The sequence below is a fragment of the Nansenia antarctica genome, assembly GCF_963989245.1.
Source record: "Nansenia antarctica genome assembly, chromosome: 2".
NCBI classification, from domain to species: domain Eukaryota; kingdom Metazoa; phylum Chordata; class Actinopteri; order Argentiniformes; family Microstomatidae; genus Nansenia; species Nansenia antarctica.
In genome coordinates this window covers 19,569,213-19,589,012 of record NC_137675.1, presented here as the reverse complement: position 1 = coordinate 19,589,012, position 19,800 = coordinate 19,569,213, and the positions used below count along the sequence as shown (strand labels likewise).

The 19,800-nt window shown below is 45.8% G+C and overlaps 1 protein-coding gene across 1 annotated transcript; it reads right to left on the bottom strand.

Moving 5' to 3' along the window:
• Nucleotides 1-4,969: 4,969 nt before the first annotated feature.
• On the bottom strand, nucleotides 4,970-19,270 carry dgke (diacylglycerol kinase, epsilon; the record flags this gene model as incomplete). The annotated part of the gene is made up of 11 exons (XM_080522792.1): nucleotides 4,970-5,197; nucleotides 8,905-9,016; nucleotides 10,479-10,606; nucleotides 11,064-11,135; nucleotides 11,547-11,660; nucleotides 13,339-13,387; nucleotides 13,486-13,643; nucleotides 14,014-14,157; nucleotides 17,776-17,895; nucleotides 18,254-18,413; nucleotides 18,822-19,270. 11 exons carry the CDS (start codon nucleotides 19,268-19,270, stop codon nucleotides 4,970-4,972), a joined length of 1,734 nt encoding a protein of 577 aa, XP_080378918.1.
• Nucleotides 19,271-19,800: the final 530 nt, after the last annotated feature.

Genomic DNA, 19,800 nt, shown 5'->3' with positions numbered 1-19,800 from the left:
TGAATTAGACTCTGTCCAAAGAGTTTGAGTCCTAAAAACTTTTAGTCAAACTTCGTGAATTTTTTAGTTTTATTAAAAAAACAAAGATGAACCGGAACATTCTGTTGTATGATAGTGGTCTAGTAGTCTATTGCAAACTAAAACTGTTAAGTTAAAGGTGTCACTGATGTAAACGGTTACAGCTCGAAGTGGCGGTGAGGTCTGGAAAAATATTGACAAGGTCTTAGAAAGGCATTAAAATTAACCTCAAGATTCCTGTATATACCCTGTGTAGGTAACATAGACACGGCTGTTCTAGTGTCAACTGTCACTTAGATCCAACTGTCACTTAGATCCAACTGTCAACAGTCAGTCATGCTGCGTTCAAGCACTCCTCTGAAATAGGACGGTCTGACATGTCAGTCTGCAGCCTCCTGAGTGAGCCTCTCTGAGTCGTGTCTGAATCAGCCGCTGGGGAGATCTGAGGACAGTCCAACGCTACATCTGGACAAGGGGGGGGGGGGGGTCTTGAGGTCTTGAGTTTCCGAGGAGCACTTGAACGCACCGTTATTGTTTGTTTTATTCCCTTCTACGTTTGTGGATCATAACTTAATAGCTATAGCACAATGTGGGTTTGTTTTGTTCTCTGACTCTCTGTCTCACCCCTCCCTCCCTCCCTCCCTCTCTCTTTCTCCCTCCCTCTCTCTTTCTCCCTCCCTCCCTCCCTCTCTCTTTCTCCCTCCCTCTCTCTTTCTCCCTCCCTCTCTCTCCCTCCCTCCCTCCCTCCCTCTCTCTCTCCCTCCCTCTCTCCCTCCCTCTCTCTCTCCCTCCCTCTCTCCCTCCCTCTCTCTCTCCCTCTCTCTCTCTCCCTCCCTCCCTCTCTCTCTCCCCCCTCCCTCTCTCCCCCCTCTCTCTCTCCCCCCTCTCTCTCCCCTCCTCCCTCTCTCTCTCCCCCCCCCTCTCTCTCTCCCTCCCTCTCTCTCTCTCCCTCCCTCCCTCTCTCTCTCTCTCTCCCCCCCCTCTCTCTCCCTCCTCCCCTAGTGATGGAGAGAATGTTCCAGACTCTGCCCCCGCGGCTCGCCCGTCCCGCCGGGCCAAGATGACTGCGCTGGAGAAGACCCGCCTGGACCTCAGCGCCCTCATCAACCAACACCTAGGGAAAGGTCATAGGTCATAAGGGGAGAGGAGGGGAGGAGAGGAGGACGACGAGGATTGAGGAGGAAGATTTGTGGAAGGGTTTTTTTAAAAAGTTCAGTTCAAATAATTCCCTGGTTTTGAGAGGAGTTAGCTACTTGTTCCTGTAGTTAGCTACTTGTTCCTTGTTCCTGTGTTCCGTTCATTGTGTATTTAGCAATGGTTTGAGAGACTGTACATTTACATTTGTCGACAGTTTCACTCAGCAGCATATTGATTGTGTTTATTGGGGATTTTATTGTAATGATATGTTGTTATAGATGTCAGCACTCGTGTCCCCTCTTGATGATGATGTCTGGGGGTGTTTCATACTAGCTAGCACTCAGAGTCTGATGTTATGAAATCACAAACAGAAAAATGAATTTAAAACTTCAACATAATAGGTGATAATTGTAATGGGTGGACTTTTACTTGTTTGAGTATATTCTGTGAAAACACCAAAAATAAAGCTTTCAATTTGAAATGTATACTTGCAAAGTTAGACGCCAATGACTTGACTCAAAAGCACATGCAATATATGAAAATATTTAATATGGGCATGTTTCCAAATTCAAATGTATAACATCACTTATTACATTCAGTTCAATTGATAGAAGTTCTAAAGACATTGTAGTAGCAAATTCTGTTTCTTGCGATCCTTTATTATCATCTCATTCATTAAGCTTTTCTTTGTCTTTTTAAATATCGGTTGAAGGTAATTCACTGTTGTATGAATTATTGTTTACTTAAGCTTAATCTTTCTCATCTCAGCTTTTCTTTCTGTTACTAAATCAATCTTGCCCTCTCTCCATTTGGCCACACCATATCAAATGAAGGGTGTCTTTTTCAGCCAAAATGATCATTCCATTACTTAAGTCTAAAGTGCTGTTATGACCCACTGGTTGTGTTTGACACTCACCTAACCCTAACCCTTACAATGACCATTTACAATACATTGTTAGTTAAGAGACAGTGAGTTATGTACAGTGGGAATGGAGTGGTAAGTTCATTGAAATATATCTGTAAATATACTATTGTTCCTTGTGGTATGTTTGAGACCTACGTATTGAAATGGTCAAATAACGTAATTACCTGTATGTTATATCAGCAACGACCTATCACAGCAAAAGTGTGCAGGGACAACGGCTATGATGTCCAATATCCACACGACGGCACCGCTTAAAGAAGCAATGTGACTGGCCATGCATTCTAAATGGTACGCTATTGTGGATAAAGGAATATGACAAACTACTACTTGCAGTATTGAGACTAAGATTCACAATAACCATCAGATTTCTGTCAACAATCCATATGAGAACATTCTGTGCTATCCATACATACAGTGCTGTTCCCTCAAACACACAGAGTTAAAAGTATTTAACCAGTCAATGCAATCACATTTCTATAAAGTCACCATACACTCGTTGGAAATACATTTTCTAAGTAACTGACTATACTCCAGACCAGTTTCTATGACATTCAGGATTGTTGTAAACATTGAAGCATGGGTATAAAGTAAAATGGATGCGCTCAAGCAACAAGACAAATTGAACAACAACAACACTTATACAGTGCAGCAGGAATCAAAATCACCATCATAATTGCCTACAATTGAGCTGCATATAATACACACATTGGCATTATATCGATAAAATTATTTCTAGGATCAGCTTTATGAATGAATCTCAGGTCATCAGTACAGTTGGCAATCCTCTGCTCACCTTTAAACCCTCATATAAACAAATTCAGTCTCGATTTTCTCTCCTCTTCCTACATCCTTACACCCCTTCACTCCCACTCATGGACTTAAAGGCAATGGATTGGTGTAATCAGGAGAAACAGGGAGTTTCAACAAGTGCTTACACCAGCCCATACCTTTTAAATCCCTTACAAATGTTGGGGAGATGGGAGGAGACTTGAAACTCAACCCACTGTATATGATCTTATAGTATGGCTACCATGTGGTGTTGTCTGACCTAACGTAACATGACAATCCTGACATGTCGGGGGAAATTCTGAAAACATTATTCATCATAGACAATTAAAATATTTGGTAGTAATCATGAGCCATTTGACATACATACACACAGTAAAATCAAGATTTCAATACTGCCACAACATTATCACACTGCCCCACATGAAAAATAGAGAGAATGATACACAAATATATGTGAAAAAATATTCACATTTCTTGTGAATATTAAAATGGCTTGCAGTGTAAATACCTGCTCTGTCCATTTGCGAGAACACAACTAGGGTGCTACCTTGTGGTCAATCTAAGTGGTGCAAGCTGCATGAACATGAAAACGTGTTTAAAGTAAGCAACAACTACTTGTCCATATTAAATAGCACACGGAACATAAAAACAAGGTGAACACAGCCATCTGCAGACAGTGTAATAAGCTTATACTAACACATTGAACTGTTTAAACTTGCTTTTGGACAAGGTGGCAAATGTAAACTCTATTTCCTACTATTGTGTGTAAGAGCCCATGTTCTGAAACAACCCCTGGCCTCTACGCCCTAGAATAGCGATAAGCTAGATGGGGAACATCACACCTGGTCTGTCCTACTGCTTTTCCCCATGTAATCCTCTCAGGTATACACACGTCTCTAGGGAGTAGGGGCTGAAGGCTGTTTATGAACAGAGCACGACAGTGCAACGCAAATATACAAAAACAGGAAGAAGGACGAAGAATTCAAAACAATGCAATGTTACATTGTGTGTTATCAGCTATAGTAGCAATCCACCTGTTTCGGTCTGGTCAAATGTAGGATAAAACCTGTGTTAAAATTACCCTCCTGTGAAATATTACCTTGATAATAAAGGATTATAACACTAGAAATGACAATGGATCTTCAATGCTATATATATATATATATATATATATATATATATATATTGTAATAAACTGCTGATAAAACGTATGTATATTCAAGTGACAACATTCTTAAGACCCAAGTTTGCGTAACAAGTTTGGCCAACTTTTCAGTGACAGTGCATCATCATCATGAAATATATAGTAAACAAAACAAAAGCAATATATCCAGTGATTTACATATACGTAAATATATTCTATACTAACTGTATCCTAGCAACAGGCGTGACAAAGCCCACGCCCCCTCCTGAGTCTGAAAAACTGAGGGGGTGCGTCTCAATCGGCTACGGTGGCTCCCTGTACTCCATGTCTCGTCTATGTATGGGAAACACTGCAGAAAGGAATAAACTTTAGAGTATTGAGATGCACCCCCTCCATAGAAGTCCCTGTTGGGGACCATTGGGCTGTAAAACTAGATAATCCTGCATTAGCACGCAACTGTAACTATGGCACATGGGATCAGTGCAAATATACAGCCTCTCATCTCTTCTAAGTAACATTCAATCTCTTAATCTTTTCCCACCCATACTTAACCTCAAAGTGGGGATATGCCTGAGCTCTGGCTTATAGAATCATGGGGAGAGTGTGTGCAGGTGTGGAGAGGTTGAGTAGGTCATGAGAATGAACACAGATATTGGGCCCCATTCCAAACCAACCACTTGACACTTTGCCGAGTGCTTCACTGAGCTCAGATAGGGATCGTGAGGCGGGTGACCTGATCTCAATGAACTCCCAGTGACCACGGGGAGGGAGGGTTACAATCAAGTCCTTTCAAATCGCGGGAGGGTAGGGGGGAAAAAAAAAAAAAAAAAAAAAAGTGCTTAGTAAAAGGGTCCACAGGGTTGGGTTTGGAATTGGGCCACGGGCAGGCAAGGAGGTATAAGGGGGAAACAGGCAACGACACCGGGGGGGAGGAGGAGGGACTTAAGAGCGACCGTTCAAGTGCGAGCAGAGCTAGTGGCGGTCACCGTTGGCTTAGGCGAGTCGTGGGGGGCGGGGCTCTCTGCCTCGGAGACGCTGGATTCGTCGTCGTCGTCGTCTGTCTGCTCGGCGCTGTGGTAGAGCATCAGGGCCTGGGTCTTGTGGGTGATGGTGATGGTGCAGGGGCCCTGGGCCCACGGCTCCCCGTCCACCTGCATGGGCATACGGGAACTCTTCAGCACCAACTGGGGGGGAGAGAGGGGGAGAGAGAGAGAGGGAGAGAGATGGAAGGTTATGGTACAATTATGAGCTGTGCATTCAGTGTATATGTTACGGTACATGTGGGAATACGGTACATGTGGGAAAACTAGGGTTAGGTGCTAGGGTGCTACGGTTAAGGTTAGGGGTAGGGTTAGGGTTAAGGTTAGGGTTAAGGTTAGACATGCCAGCATGTACCAAGTCACCCTAGCACCTAACCCTAACCCTAGTTTTCCCACATGTACCCTATTCCCACATGTACCGTAACATATATACCTCCTAGCCTACATCAAAGTCTCTTTTAAAAGAAGGTTCACTCTGCCTCCATCTTTCAATAAGGAGATCAACACTGTTTTGGGGGTTTTTTTAGACAGGTATGGGAGAGCAGGACAAAAGGTGATATGGATGAACTTTTTATTTTGCCCTTTTTGTTTGTCATTAGTAGAGATGCTCCGATCTGATCGGCGCCGATCGATATCGGCCGATATGCCCTTGATCGGTTTTGATCGGAGTTCTCAAAACGGCCGATCAAACACGGCCGATCGGTTTACATAGAGAAATGGCGTCGCCAGTCTGGCAATATTACACAGTGTCGGAAAGAGACAACAAATATGCAGTTTGTAATGTCTGCTCAAAAGAAATATCTCGCGGAGGAACGCACGCAAGGTCTTTCAATACCACGAATATCATACGGCATTTGCTGCGTTCGTCGATTCGCTCCGAGAGCGCCGAAGCGCACACTGGGCTCGACGTCATAAAGGGACCGAGTGCTTTGATTGGACGAGAGGCGTTCCACGAGTGCTGGTCAGAGTTCCAGCGCGACTTCACGAGCGTAGTGTAGGTAGTGTTCAGCGACGTCATGTGACCCAGCGAGCAGGAAGTCACTAAGCTAGGCTAAGGCCCATAGCAACAACAACTCATAGCGCGCGAGTTTTAGGTCTTCCTCTGTGCACCTTGCACAAGTGTAGATAGCGAGCGACTTTTCAGCATAGCAGGACATATTTTAGATGATAAGAGGAACAGGCTGAGTGCCAAAAACGCTGAGATGCTTGTATTTCTCAAGGCTAATCTGCCAGTGATGCTGCTTAAGAAGTAAGGTTTGAGTCTGAAATCTCCTTAGGTGCAATGTTTTGTTTTTTTGTTTTATTGATTATTGCTGACTTGCTGTCTTATCTCCTCCTAAATATGACTTGAAACTGACTGACTTGAAACAGTATTTTATATTTGGCTATAGCCTGTTTATGTTGCAGTTTAGTTTGGGTATGTTTATTGTTCCTCAGGAAAGCTACAGTATACACTGCGTTCCAAATTATTATGCAAATGATATTTTTCTCAGATTTTCCTAAATAGTCGATGCAAATGACAATCAGGTCAATTTTCAAGTCATCAACCGTTAGAGTATAATTCAAATTGTATTGAACAAACCTCCCAATGATGACAGTATTTTTTTTTTAAATAAAAAACTCAAAATGCACTGTTCCAAATTATTATGCACAACAGTTTCAAAACATTTTATAGGTTGTAAAGAACTAAAAATGGTAATTTGATGAATTTAGGGTTAGGAGGTCATATCAGGAGGTCATATTTACTGAAATCAAAGCTATTTCAAACAAAAACATCTTAACAGGTCAAGTTACATGTTAACATAGGACCCCTTCTTTGATATCACCTTCACAATTCTTGCATCCATTGAACTTGTGAGTTTTTGGACAGTTTCTGCTTGAATTTCTTTGCAGGATGCCAGAATAGCCTCCCAGAGCTGCTGTTTTGATGTGAACTGCCTCCCACCCTCATATATATTTTGCTTGAGGATGCTCCAAAGGTTCTCAATAGGGTTGAGGTCAGGGGAAGATGGGGGCCACACCATGAGTTTCTCTCCTTTTATGCATATAGCAGCCAATGACACAGAGGTATTCTTTGCAGCATGACATGGTGCATTGTCATGCATGAAGATGATTTTGCTACGGAAGGCACGGTACTTCTTTTTGTACCACGGAAGAAAGTGGTCAGTCAGAAACTCTACATACTTTGCCGAGGTCATTTTCACACCTTCAGGGACCTTAAAAGGGCCTACCAGCTCTCTCCCCATGATTCCGGCCCAAAACATGACTCCGCCACCTCCTTGCTGACGTCGCAGCCTTGTTGGGACATGGTGGCCATCCACCAACCATCCACTACTCCATCCATCTGGACCATCCAGGGTTGCACGGCACTCATCAGTAAACAAGACTGTTTGGAAATTAGTCTTCATGTATTTCTGAGCCCACTGTCATGCTGCAAAGAATACCTCTGTGTCATTGGCTGCTATAGGCATAAAAGGAGAGAAACTCATGGTGTGGCCCCCATCTTCCCCTGACCTCAACCCTATTGAGAACCTTTGGAGCATCCTCAAGCAAAATATATATGAGGGTGGGAGGCAGTTCACATCAAAACAGCAGCTCTGGGAGGCTATTCTGGCATCCTGCAAAGAAATTCAAGCAGAAACTGTCCAAAAACTCACAAGTGCAATGGATGCAAGAATTGTGAAGGTGATATCAAAGAAGGGGTCCTATGTTAACATGTAACTTGACCTGTTAAGATGTTTTTGTTTGAAATAGCTTTTGATTTCAGTAAATATGACCTCCTAATATGACCTCCTAACCCTAAATTCATCAAATTACCATTTTTAGTTCTTTACAACCTATAAAATGTTTTGAAACTCTGTTGTGCATAATAATTTGGAACAGTGCATTTTGAGTTTTTTATTTTTAAAAAAAAATACTGTCATCATTGGGAGGTTTGTTCAATACAATTTGAATTATACTCTAACGGTTGATGACTTGAAAATTATACTGATTGTCATTTGCATCGACTATTTAGGAAAATCTGAGAAAAATATAATTTGCATAATAATTTGGAACGCAGTGTAAGCTCCAAGTTCTCTAAGAGCCCCTAGTTCCTCTCATTCGAGTGGAATGTTGCACATTTGATGTGACAGTGTACATTTTATTTATTATGATTTTTATTTTCACATTTTATTTGTTTTTCCTGAAGTAAGCTACAGGTGGTTGTGAATTCAATAAAACAGATGGTTGTCAATTCATGATACTTTCTCATCTCCTAATTTCATTTGAATACTTAATATACAATGTCAATGGTGTTAAGAATAATTAAAAACATAAATAATGCTACACAATAAATAGAATGCTTCAATTGCCATTTTCGACGCTGTGATCGGTGATCGGTGATATCGGCTCGGCAGATCACTGATTCCAGTGATCGGTGATCGGTGATCGGCACCAAAAACCCTGATCGGAGCATCTCTAGTCATTAGAATTTAGATCGTTCAAAGTGGTTGTAACGTCCTTCCTAGTCCCTCCTGCTCTTGTCTTACACACTCGTTGGACTCACCCTGGCACACCCAAAGCGGACAATGAGGTGTCACACAAGTTCAGGAATGCCTTTTACTGGTAGTCTGTTTTTTTTATACAAATTGTTTAAAAGTTTAATTGCATTTGCCGTTGCTATAGGGAAACAGCATGTAGAAAGCCCAGATCCAAGCAACTGTTAGTAACGCTAATCTAAAACGACATGGTAATAATAAAAAAAAATGTTATCCCCATACGAGCGCCATCTTCCTACGTTGCAAAACCAGTAAATCAAGGGAGTGTCGTGTCCCTAGCAGACACGATCTCGGCCTGCGTTTGGGACTCACCCTGACTGTGTGTGCCTGGCCCAGCCTTACAGGGTTGGCCAGCTTCACCTGGATCTGAGCACAGTGGAAGGAGCCAAACACGCCCACCACCTCCAGCAGACCATCATCCAACCTGGGGTAGAGAGGGAGAGGGAGACAGAAAGAGCACTGATGAGTCATTTAAAAATAATAACAGCCTGTCTAGATCAGGGTTTCCGTTAACCGGTAATTACCGGTCTTTGTCCGGTAAAATTAGTGTAAGTCCGACAAATTGAAAACTCGTCGGACATAAATGTCCGGTGAAAATAATTCCCTCTAACCATTTTCAGCTGAGCACCAAACACACACACACACCACTGCCCGAGAGAGAAGGACCCGCCCTCTTTAGTTAGCCTATAGGCTATAGGCTAACTAAAGGGGGCGGGTCCTTCTCTCTCGGGCAGTGTTGCGTGTGTGTTTGGTGCTCAGCTGAAAATGGTGTCCCGAAGCGGAGCGCTTTAACTTTATCGCACAATAACAAGGATAACAAACGAAACGGACAACATTTACACTAAGATGGAGACAAACTTCAGCGATATGATCTAACAGCCGGTCTTCAGGACGACATACAGACCCGTATGAGCTTACAGGGCTATCCCTTATCTATCTGAGAAAAGGCATAGCCTAGGCTGTAACATCGAACGGAAATTAGCCTATACGCATTGCAAGTTAATTTAAAGCCTATTTATTTTCAAAGAGTTTTATTCTATTTTATTGTATCTGATAAAAGGCATATGAACGGAAATTAGGCTAGCCGTGTGTCACGCCAGAAGCCTACATGCTTGCACTGTTACTGTTCAATAAAATGTTATACATCTAGACATTGTGGTATTTCTTTATATACGTATCCCAGACTGCCTATCAATTGTTTCTCAATAAACAGTTATGTTCTCCCCATTGTCATACTCCCGAGCTAAACGAAATGCCTTCCCAACCAGCGAGACCTGGTTATAGAAATTACGTTGTTTTATTGATTTAAAAAAAAGGGTAAAACTGGAAAGAGAAAATAGAAAACTCACATTAATCCCAAACAATTTAACAAACTTCAGTTAACGTAATGTGGAGTCCGTTCATTGATCGATGCTGTCTGTTCAGTTCCCAGTGAGGCGCCCGTTCAGCGCTGGACCCGTTCAGCGCTGGATTTGACGCATGGCATAGCGCGCATGCGTCAAATCATGTTATATTATTATATATTATATAGCTCGCATCTAATCGTATCGGATGAGAAATAGACATTAAATGGCATATATAGGCCGCTACACAACAGTAATCACCGCGACAAACAGCTATATTAGATTTGAAGAAAAAAAAATATGATTTTGAAAAAAAAAAAAAATATTATATTTTAATATGATGACCGGAATATATCACGTTTGTCCGGTAAATCGAATTCTTCCCGGACACGATGTCCGACGGCAAATTTTTCGAACGGAAACCCTGGTCTAGATACTGTCCGTTGCATAATAGTAATATTTCAATCACCAACCCAGTGAAAACGCACACAGACCCATCAGACTTGTCAGACATTGGGTCTTATTAAAACCTCCACTACTCACCGGGTAGGGGGGTAGGGTTCGTCCCCCATGCCCTCCCACAGACGGCAGCCTCCGCCCCAGTAGCCGATGTTACACACTATGATGCCCTCCAGGCTGGGCAGGGCCACCCTCTCCCCATCCAGCTCCAGCTGTGGGGGAACACACACACACACACACACGCACGTGCAGGCACACGCGCACACACACACACACGCACGTGCAGGCACACGCGCACGTGCAGGCACACGCGCACACACACACACACACACACACACACACACACACACACGCACGTGCAGGCACACACACGCACACACACACACACACACACACACACACACACACAGGCGCACGCGCACACACACACACACACACACACACACACACACACACACAGGCGCACACACACACAGAGAAAGTTTGTGATCCCATCCAAGGATTATGAAACACACACAGAATCTTTGAGTGGAGTTCATTCCAAAAGCATGATGTTTCCAAATCACCAGAACATTCTATTCCATTCCTCTACCACACTCCTCCAGATTAAAGGTCAGGCGTAATAATAGACATGGGAGGTATCCTGGGGCTGGAGTAGTGTTTACGCACCTCAATCCGCTTATCCAGGTCTTTGCATTCTTGAACTAAGCAATCTTTGGTGCCGTATAGGAAATACACAGCCTGGAGCAGAGAAACATACAGTATGGGATTGTTAGGAAGGAGAAAGAAAGTGCAGAGACACAGAGAGAGAGTTGTAAACATGGAGGTTATGTTTGAGGCTTAGAAGATTTAATAAAACTAAACTCACTAAAACTCAATTAAAATTCAATTCACTTAGAAGAATAACTAGCCAACAACTTTGCCATCGGCGCTGAATAAAGGAATGTGCTTTCATTTGAATGATGGATTTTGACTCTGAACAAAAGGAGCTATGATAGTTTGCATTTGATATTGATGCACACGACTACTGTACTCAAACAGCCTCCCTGATTGTCCTCACGTATATTCAAATCCAACCTCTTTAACATTTAAACGTTTGCATATGTAAATCTATTCAAATGTATTGGCAGCGGCCCAGATGGCTCCTCCGACCTTGTTGATGATGCGGCTGGAGAAAATGGAGGGCGTCTTCTCCCGGTGGGCGTGGAAGTTAAGCGCCATCAGGGCATCTGGACCGACCGAGAAATAGTTATTCATGGACAGAACCTGCAGAGAGAACACAATTATGTCATGCCTGTTACAGATACAGGGAATTATGGTTAGAATGTGGTGCTTCAAACAGCCGAGTTACAGGCCACAAACACCAGTGTTTCCTCTATATGCATTTATTGGTGGCGGGCCGCCACGAATGAATTTCCTCCGCCACTAATTGATTCAGTCCACAAAAAAAGCTGATTAAAGCTGATTAAAATATATCTGATCCTAGATCAGCGCTATAATGGATGTTGACTAAAAGTGCACCTAAATCCACGCCCATCTCTCTCTAACCACTGATCCAAAATCAGATTAATGACATTAAACATTCAGTTGACGACGTGACACAAGGGCTACTCCTGATTGGTCTAAATGTGAACCGGCATGAGAACTGTGCAGACTCAACCATCCCTGCTCAGCAGTCTTACCTGCCGAAATGCTCGGGCGCCTGTGTTTTCTCCTCGCAAATAACGGGCTAAAAGTCACCGGTAGTACCATCTAAAAGATACAAAAAGCTGATCTAGCTAGCTAGGTGCACAAATAAGATATCACGTTAAATAACTTCGAAAAATTAAACGAAAACAGCGACAGATGGATGGATTTTTCAAGAAAAAAGATGTCCCAGACACTTCAAACATTGCTGAAGCTAGCAGTGGCTATGAGCGATCCGAAACTGCATGGCTGGCAAAGGAGCTAGGTGGTGGATCAGCTAACAACGTTTATGGCGGGGTACCACCACCACCAGCGACAACTACAGCGGGAGAGCCATCAGCATCGGCTAGCTGTGTTGGTGTATCAGCAGACATTAGCAAGTCAAAAAACGATTCTTATGTGCCGTCACTTTAGCAACGACAGTATTGGCAGGGAAAAAAGAAGGGGAGTCGATTTTTTTATTGACAACGGAATTACATGCTGGAAAAACATGCAGCTAAAATTCAGGGAACATTTGGACAATAAGAGACACACGGGAGAAGTACAGGAAAACAGGGCTCATGTGGGTGTCATCAAAGGTAAGAGTTTGTTTTCTTTAACTCAGCTGATACTCAGCTGTTTACCGAATGCTCCATCTGACTGTGATTTTACTTCTGTAATGTGGTGGGTTGACATAATTCACGCACGGAACTATGGGTTGGGAGTATTGTTCCGTCCGCAGTTGAGTGCGTAGTACCCAAGTTGTTTAGTCTGTTCTATTTACTGCTTGAGTGTGTTGTTGACAATCGTTCATGTCCTTCATTAAACGTTTAGCTTTGTCATTTGATACGCCGCCTACGACTCCCGTCTCTCGGCACTACAGTAAACAGTTAATCAGTAACATTAGCCGCTTTTGTGCTCATGTAGGCCTACTTCGTATTATATTATAGCTGATGATCTTTGTGTGTGTGTATGTGACTGTCAGTCACAAGTTTATATTCTGTATATTCTTATTATTATTTTTTGCCATCCTCCCTCTAGTTTTGGTTGAAATTAGGTCGTTGTTTTGAGCGCGCAATTGCGCGCTACGCGCGCGGACAGGGCTATCCCCCACTAATGTAAAAATTCCTGGAGGAAACACTGAACACTGACAATATATACTCACTGATTATCATAGAAATATGATATATAATATAGATATATTACACATCTATATTATAGATAACAACTGTGTAAATAGCAACCTAAGATGCTAGCGTGGAGTGTGGAAACAGCGTACCTTTGGCTTCCGAAAGTAGAGTCCCTTTGATGCTACCTGCACTTTCCACCTGAGTGAGCAGGTAGAAGACACATTGTCAAATTCACCCTCAAAACGAACAATAAAGCGATGGAACTTTGATCTTTGAGCCTTTGACTGGCTGCCCACCTGTCCATCTTGACCACCTCTGCGTCCAGGACGTTGCGCAGCACCTGTTCCACGGGGATCTCCCCGGCGTAGCCGGCCCCCCAGCCCAGGGAGTTGGAGAGGTCGTTACCCGTCCCCAGTGGCAGGATGGTCACCCTCGGGATGAACTGGTCCTGGCCCTGGAGATCAACACACACACACACATTTATATATGTAAAAACGCACATGCGTGCACACACACACACACACACACACAACACACTTGTTGACACACAAACACACACACACACAAACACACACACACACACACACACATTGATATATGTAAAAATGCACATGCGCACACGCACACACACACACAACACACTTGTTGACACACAAACACAGACACACACACACAAACACACAAACACACACACATTGATGTATGTAAAAACGCACATGCGCGCGCGCACACACACACACACACACACACACACACAACACACTTGTTGACACACAAACACACAAACACACACACATTATAGTGACCCTCTGGGCCCTTCTTACCTTGAGCTTCATGGTGTCGATGGCATCCAGCACCCAGCCCACGGTCCCGTCTCCCCCACACACCAGCACCCTGACCCTCCCTGGAGGCAGGAGGGTACACAGCTGCAGGGCCTTAGAGGGTGGCAGCTCTGACAGGTCAAACACCTGGGGAAGAGGGAGGGAGGGCGGTGGGGGTAGAAGACAGAGGATGGGAGTGGAGGAGACGGGTAAGGGACGATGAAAGGAAAGGAGAGGAACAGGGAACCGAGGCATGAGGCAGGAAGGGAGGGGAGGAAAAGGGAGTGGACATGAGAAAAGGAGAGAATCAAGAAGGGGCAGATTATCGCAGAGCCTCAGCAGTCCTATCTCGGTTTAGCAGGTATAACAACAGTGGCGTGGGAGCGTGGTGTGGAATCCCCAAGTGTGCCCATACATGGTAAACGGTAAATGGACTGCACTTATATAGCGCCTTATTCCAATGCACTTTACAATGGCCTTTTATCAGCATGTTAAATGTGCAACAAGAGGAGATAACACACTGGACAAGGTATACACCAACATCAAGCTTGCCTACAAGGCTAGACGGCTAGCTCATCTAGGCATGTCTGACCACGTGTCCATCCTCCTGATCCCAGCCTACACTCCCATGAGGAAAAGTGCCCCCATCATCACTAAGACTGTCAGAACCTGGCCAGCAGGGTCCGCTCCACTGCAGATCTGCCTGAATGACACCTCATGGCAGGAATATGAGCATGAGGACCTGGAACAGTTCACGTCGTCGGTTCTGAACCACATAGTGAACTGCACCAACTCAGCCACCGTGGACAAACGTGTCCGGGTCTACCCCAACACGAAGCCATGGATGACTGAGAAGGTCCGACAACTGCTCAAGGAGAGGAACAACGCCTTCTCAGCGAAGGACAAACTGCTGTACAGCACCACCAGGGCTAACCTAAACCGTGGCATCCGGGAGGCCAAGGCAGACCACAGAGAGAAGATTGAGGAATGCTTCCTGAGCAACGACTCCAGGCGGGTGTGGCAGGGGGTTCAGCACATGACAAACTTCAGAGCCAACAGGCTCACAGCCGCTGAGGACGACCCCCTGCTGGCGGAAGAGCTGAACTCCTTCTACGCCCGGTTCGACGAGGGGCGAACGGAGGTAACCACAACACAAACACCACTCTCTCCAGCTCCCAGCAGCCTCACCCTCACAGAGCATGAAGTGAGACGCGTGCTGAAGGCGGTGGACCCCAGAAAAGCCTCAGGGCCGGATGGCGTCCTGGGACGGGTGCTGAGGGACTGCGCCGACCAGCTGGCCGGGGTTTTCACCAACATCTTCAACCAGTCCCTGTCCCAGGCCACCATCCCACCCTGCCTGAAAACCTCAACTATCATCCCAGTCCCGAAGAAAAGCACGGTGAGCTGCCTAAACGACTACCGCCCGGTGGCACTCACACCAATCATCATGAAGTGCTTCGAGAAACTGGTCCGGGCCCACATAGTCACACGCCTCCCGCCCAACCTGGATCCATACCAGTTCGCCTACAGAGCCCACAGGTCCACAGAGGAAGCCATCGCGACGACTCTCCACTCCACTCTATCCCACCTGGAGAGGGGGAACAGCTACGCGAGACTGCTCTTTGTGGACTTCAGCTCTGCCTTCAACACTATCCTTCCAGACAGGCTAGTGACCAAACTACTAGACCTGGGACTAACACACTACATCTGTGCATGGATCAAGGACTTCCTGTCTGACCGACCCCAGAGGGTGCGGGTGGGCTCCCACACCTCCACAGCCCTCAGACTCAGCACTGGGTCCCCCCAGGGCTGCGTGCTAAGCCCCATCCTCTACAAGCTCTACACCTACGACTTCACCCCCGTCCACCGCAGCAACTCCATCATAAAGTTTGCAGACGACACCACGTGGTGGGCTGCATCTCGGGGGGGGACGAGGCGGTGTACAGGGATGAGGTGGAGCAGCTGGGCAAGCTGTGCAAGGTTAACAACCTGCTGCTGAACCAGTCAAAGACCCAGGAAATCATCGTGGACTTCAGGAGGAAAAAATCTGAGGTCCAGCCCCTGCTCGTCGATGGAGGGAGCGTGGAGAGAGTCTCAACTCTCCGATTCCTGGGGGTGCACATACAGGATGACCTGTCCTGGAAGACCAACACAGCAGCCATCATCAAGAAGGCACAACAGCGGCTCTACTTCCTGAGAGTCCTCAGGAAATACCACCTCAGACAGGAGCTGCTTGTGACCTTCTACCGCTGCACAGTGGAGAGCATCCTCACCTACTGCATCTGCGTGTGGTTCTCCAGCTGCACAGCCGCAGAGAGGAAAGCGCTACAGAGAGTCGTGAGATCGGCCCAGAAGATCATCGGCGCCCCCCTCCCCTCTCTGGAAGAGCTGTACAACACACGCTGCCTCAGGAAGGCCTCCAAGATCTCCAGAGACCCATCCCACCCTGGGAACGAACACTTTGTTCGGCTGCCCTCAGGCAGGCGGTTCAGGACCATGTCCGCAAGGACAAATAGACTGAAGCTCAGCTTCTACCCTAGGGCCATTCAGGCCCTGAACACAGCAAAGACCTAGGTTCTAGGCCCTGGACAATCTAGACAATTTGATGGCAGCTACTAGATTGTAATCAAGTGCAATACTGAAATACAACTGTGAACATTTCAAACCTGCAAACTGCGACACTTTAAATGAATGTGCAATAATACTATGTGCAATATGACAACCCTCGTGTACATAAGGTTCAGAGATAGGAAATGTTAGGATATTTATAGCATAGCATAGAGTACAGCACAGTGTTTTATAGGGTTGGGTACCGAAAACCGGTACCGGTATGGTACCGGTTACTTTACATTCGGCCCGTTTTGTGCGTGTACTCTCATGTAGGCCTACTTCATATTGATGAGCTGATAATCTTTCAGTGTGTGTGTGTGTGTATGTATGTGACTGTCAGTCACAAGTTTATATTCTACGGATGTTGTTCAGTGCTGTATGCGCGTTCCCGGTTCTGTGTGTACTCTTCTATACTTCATATTCAATGAGCAGATTATCTTTCACTGTGTGTGTGTGTGTGTGTGTGTGTGTGTGTCTTGGGCGTATGTGTCAGTCACATGTATATTATACGGTAACCTATGTTCAGTGCTGTAGTTCCCCATGTTCTGCTGCAGCTGTAGCATCAGGATATGTTCGTATTTTATCACCTTATATAAAACATCGCTGCTCGGCATTAATGGCGTGCACTCGGAAAATCGCGTCAGTGACCACCCCGCAACTGATGTGAAAAATCCTGGAGGAAACACTTATATATTTATTTATTTTTATCAAAAGTACCGATTTAAGTACCGTTTCGGTACCGGTACCGTTTTTAAAGTATCGATTTGGCATCGGTATCGAATAAAACCAAACGGTACTCAACCCTAGTGTTTTATTTGTATAGTATAGTAGTATAGTATAGTGGATAGTGTATATAGCCTTTATTTATGTAAACCAGCTCTTTTCCCTTCTTGTTTTTAGTTTAAAAAAAATCCAGGGGAGCCCCCCCTCCTAAATGTCGTTGTATGGTACCTGTACTGTATTAATGACAATAAAGACCATTCATTCATTCTCATTCACCCATCATTCACACGCACATTCACACACCAATGGCGGCAAGCCACCACGCAAGACGCCGGCCCGCTCATTGGGAGCAATTTGGGGTTCTACAGTTCTACATACGTACTACACAGCTTTGGAAACAGAGGCTAGAAGGCCTAGAGGACGGTGACAGACCTGGACGGGGTTGAGGACAGTACGGAACTCTCCCAGCAGAGCCTCCCCCATGTTGTTGCCGCTGCGAGTGTTCGCCAGGACCAGCACTGGGGTCCAGCTGCTCCCGCAAGGCGCTGCCAGCTACAGGAACACACACACGCGCACACACACACACACACACAAACACACATGCACGCACACATTTATATATATACCGTATATGTAAAAACGCACACACACAACACATTTGTTGACACACAAACACACACACACACAAACGCAAAAGTGACACTGACATGATGGTTGGCCGCACATTGATTGTAATTGCCTATGACAGCACTGACCACGAGCCAAACAACCCCAGCCCCAGCCAAGGAGAGGGTTGAGGGTGCGGTCGCCTGATCCTAGCTCTGTGTGCGTCTGGACAACCCCTAGCCCTCGTCTCCGGCTGCGGAGGATAGCCACAGCCAGCGACCTGAGTCATAACGTGACCTCTGACCTTGCTGTACTCGTCGGGGTGTCTGCGTCGGAGCTTGTTGACGTGGTAAAGGTAGTGAGGAGGGATGATGAGGCTCCGGAACTCTCCGAGGTCACAGTGTTCTCCGTCTGTCAGGCTGGACTTGCAGTCATCGTGCACAGTGGTCTGGCACCACACACACCTGGGGTGGGACGGACACGGACACGGACACACACACACACACACACATACACACAGTTAGCTTAGCTATACAATGATAAGCAAAACATCCCTGCTGTAATCAGTAATTACTTTCAACACTAATCTCCATTCTGCCTCTATGACACAGAAAAGTGATTGGCAATTCGCAAATGGCATCTAGACTCTCCTCTCTCCTTTTCCCTTGTGTGCCAGAGACAGACATCACATAACAAACGCACACACAAACAAACACATACACACCCACCCACACTAACCCATTAGGCTTAATCAAACTAGAGATTAAACGGAAGGTCGCTACATCCCCTCTGGCTGGGTTTTTCCTCTAGCAGTGATAGTGACACAGATTGACCCTCGTTACAGATGGCCCTAAACTAAAGCAAGACATTACCTAAAGTCGCAGAGTTTGGGCTGGTCCCCGCATTGCTGTTTGCACACCACGCAGTAGCTGGCCAGGGGGACGTTTCCCCGGACCCAGCGGTGCTCCAGCATCCCGTCCGTCCGAGCAGGCATCGCCATGATCTCTTTGCACACCAGGCTCCGGTCGGCCCGGCGCAGGCATCGCTCGTCGGCGCAGAGTCCGCAGCAGTCGCAGAAAGCCCCTCGCATAATGTGTTGGGAGCACACGCAGCAGTATGTCGGCTTATTGAACAGGTCCGTGTAGTGCCACCCGTGCTTGCTCTTGCGGAAGAAGTCTTTCATGTGTATTTTCCGTTTAGAGCGTTGGGCACTGCACCACAGCGTGATGATAACGGGCACGATCACCGCTAGAGTGGTCCAGAACAGGAGGGTCCACTCCTCCCGCGACCCCGCGTCGCTGCTCGCCTCGTCCCCCTCCATGTGCACCCGAGGTGGGGGTGTTGTTGTCGTCAACGCGAATAAACAAAGTCAAATCATTGAATGACAAACAGATGTAACTATGTCAACACACCGAGCGTTGTTGTTGTTGTGCGCAGGACACACGACACGCATCATATCCCCGCGACGTTTCTTCTTTTGTGTGCGAACGGACAATCTTCCTCGCACGCACTGACTAGCGGGGGAGAAAAAAGTTGCCAAATAGAAATAGGGTGGAACGAATATACACAGCGAGTCCAAATGTTGCAAGAGGATGTTGCTAGCTAGCTAGAGATGGTCGTATGTGTGTTGATGTTGTCAGAAGCGCTTGTCAGCCAGATGGCGCCTGCCTGTCCTGTCCTCCCAGATCACCTCTCCAGCAGCTGCAGTCAGTCGACGTGCCAAAATCCACCCCCGCCAAACATGGGGAACGCATGCACGATATTCTTACAATATCAAAGACATCTTTGAAAGGTAGCTCGATACGAAGACACCAACACGAGTATATAGAGATCTATCAAAACAAGAAGTGG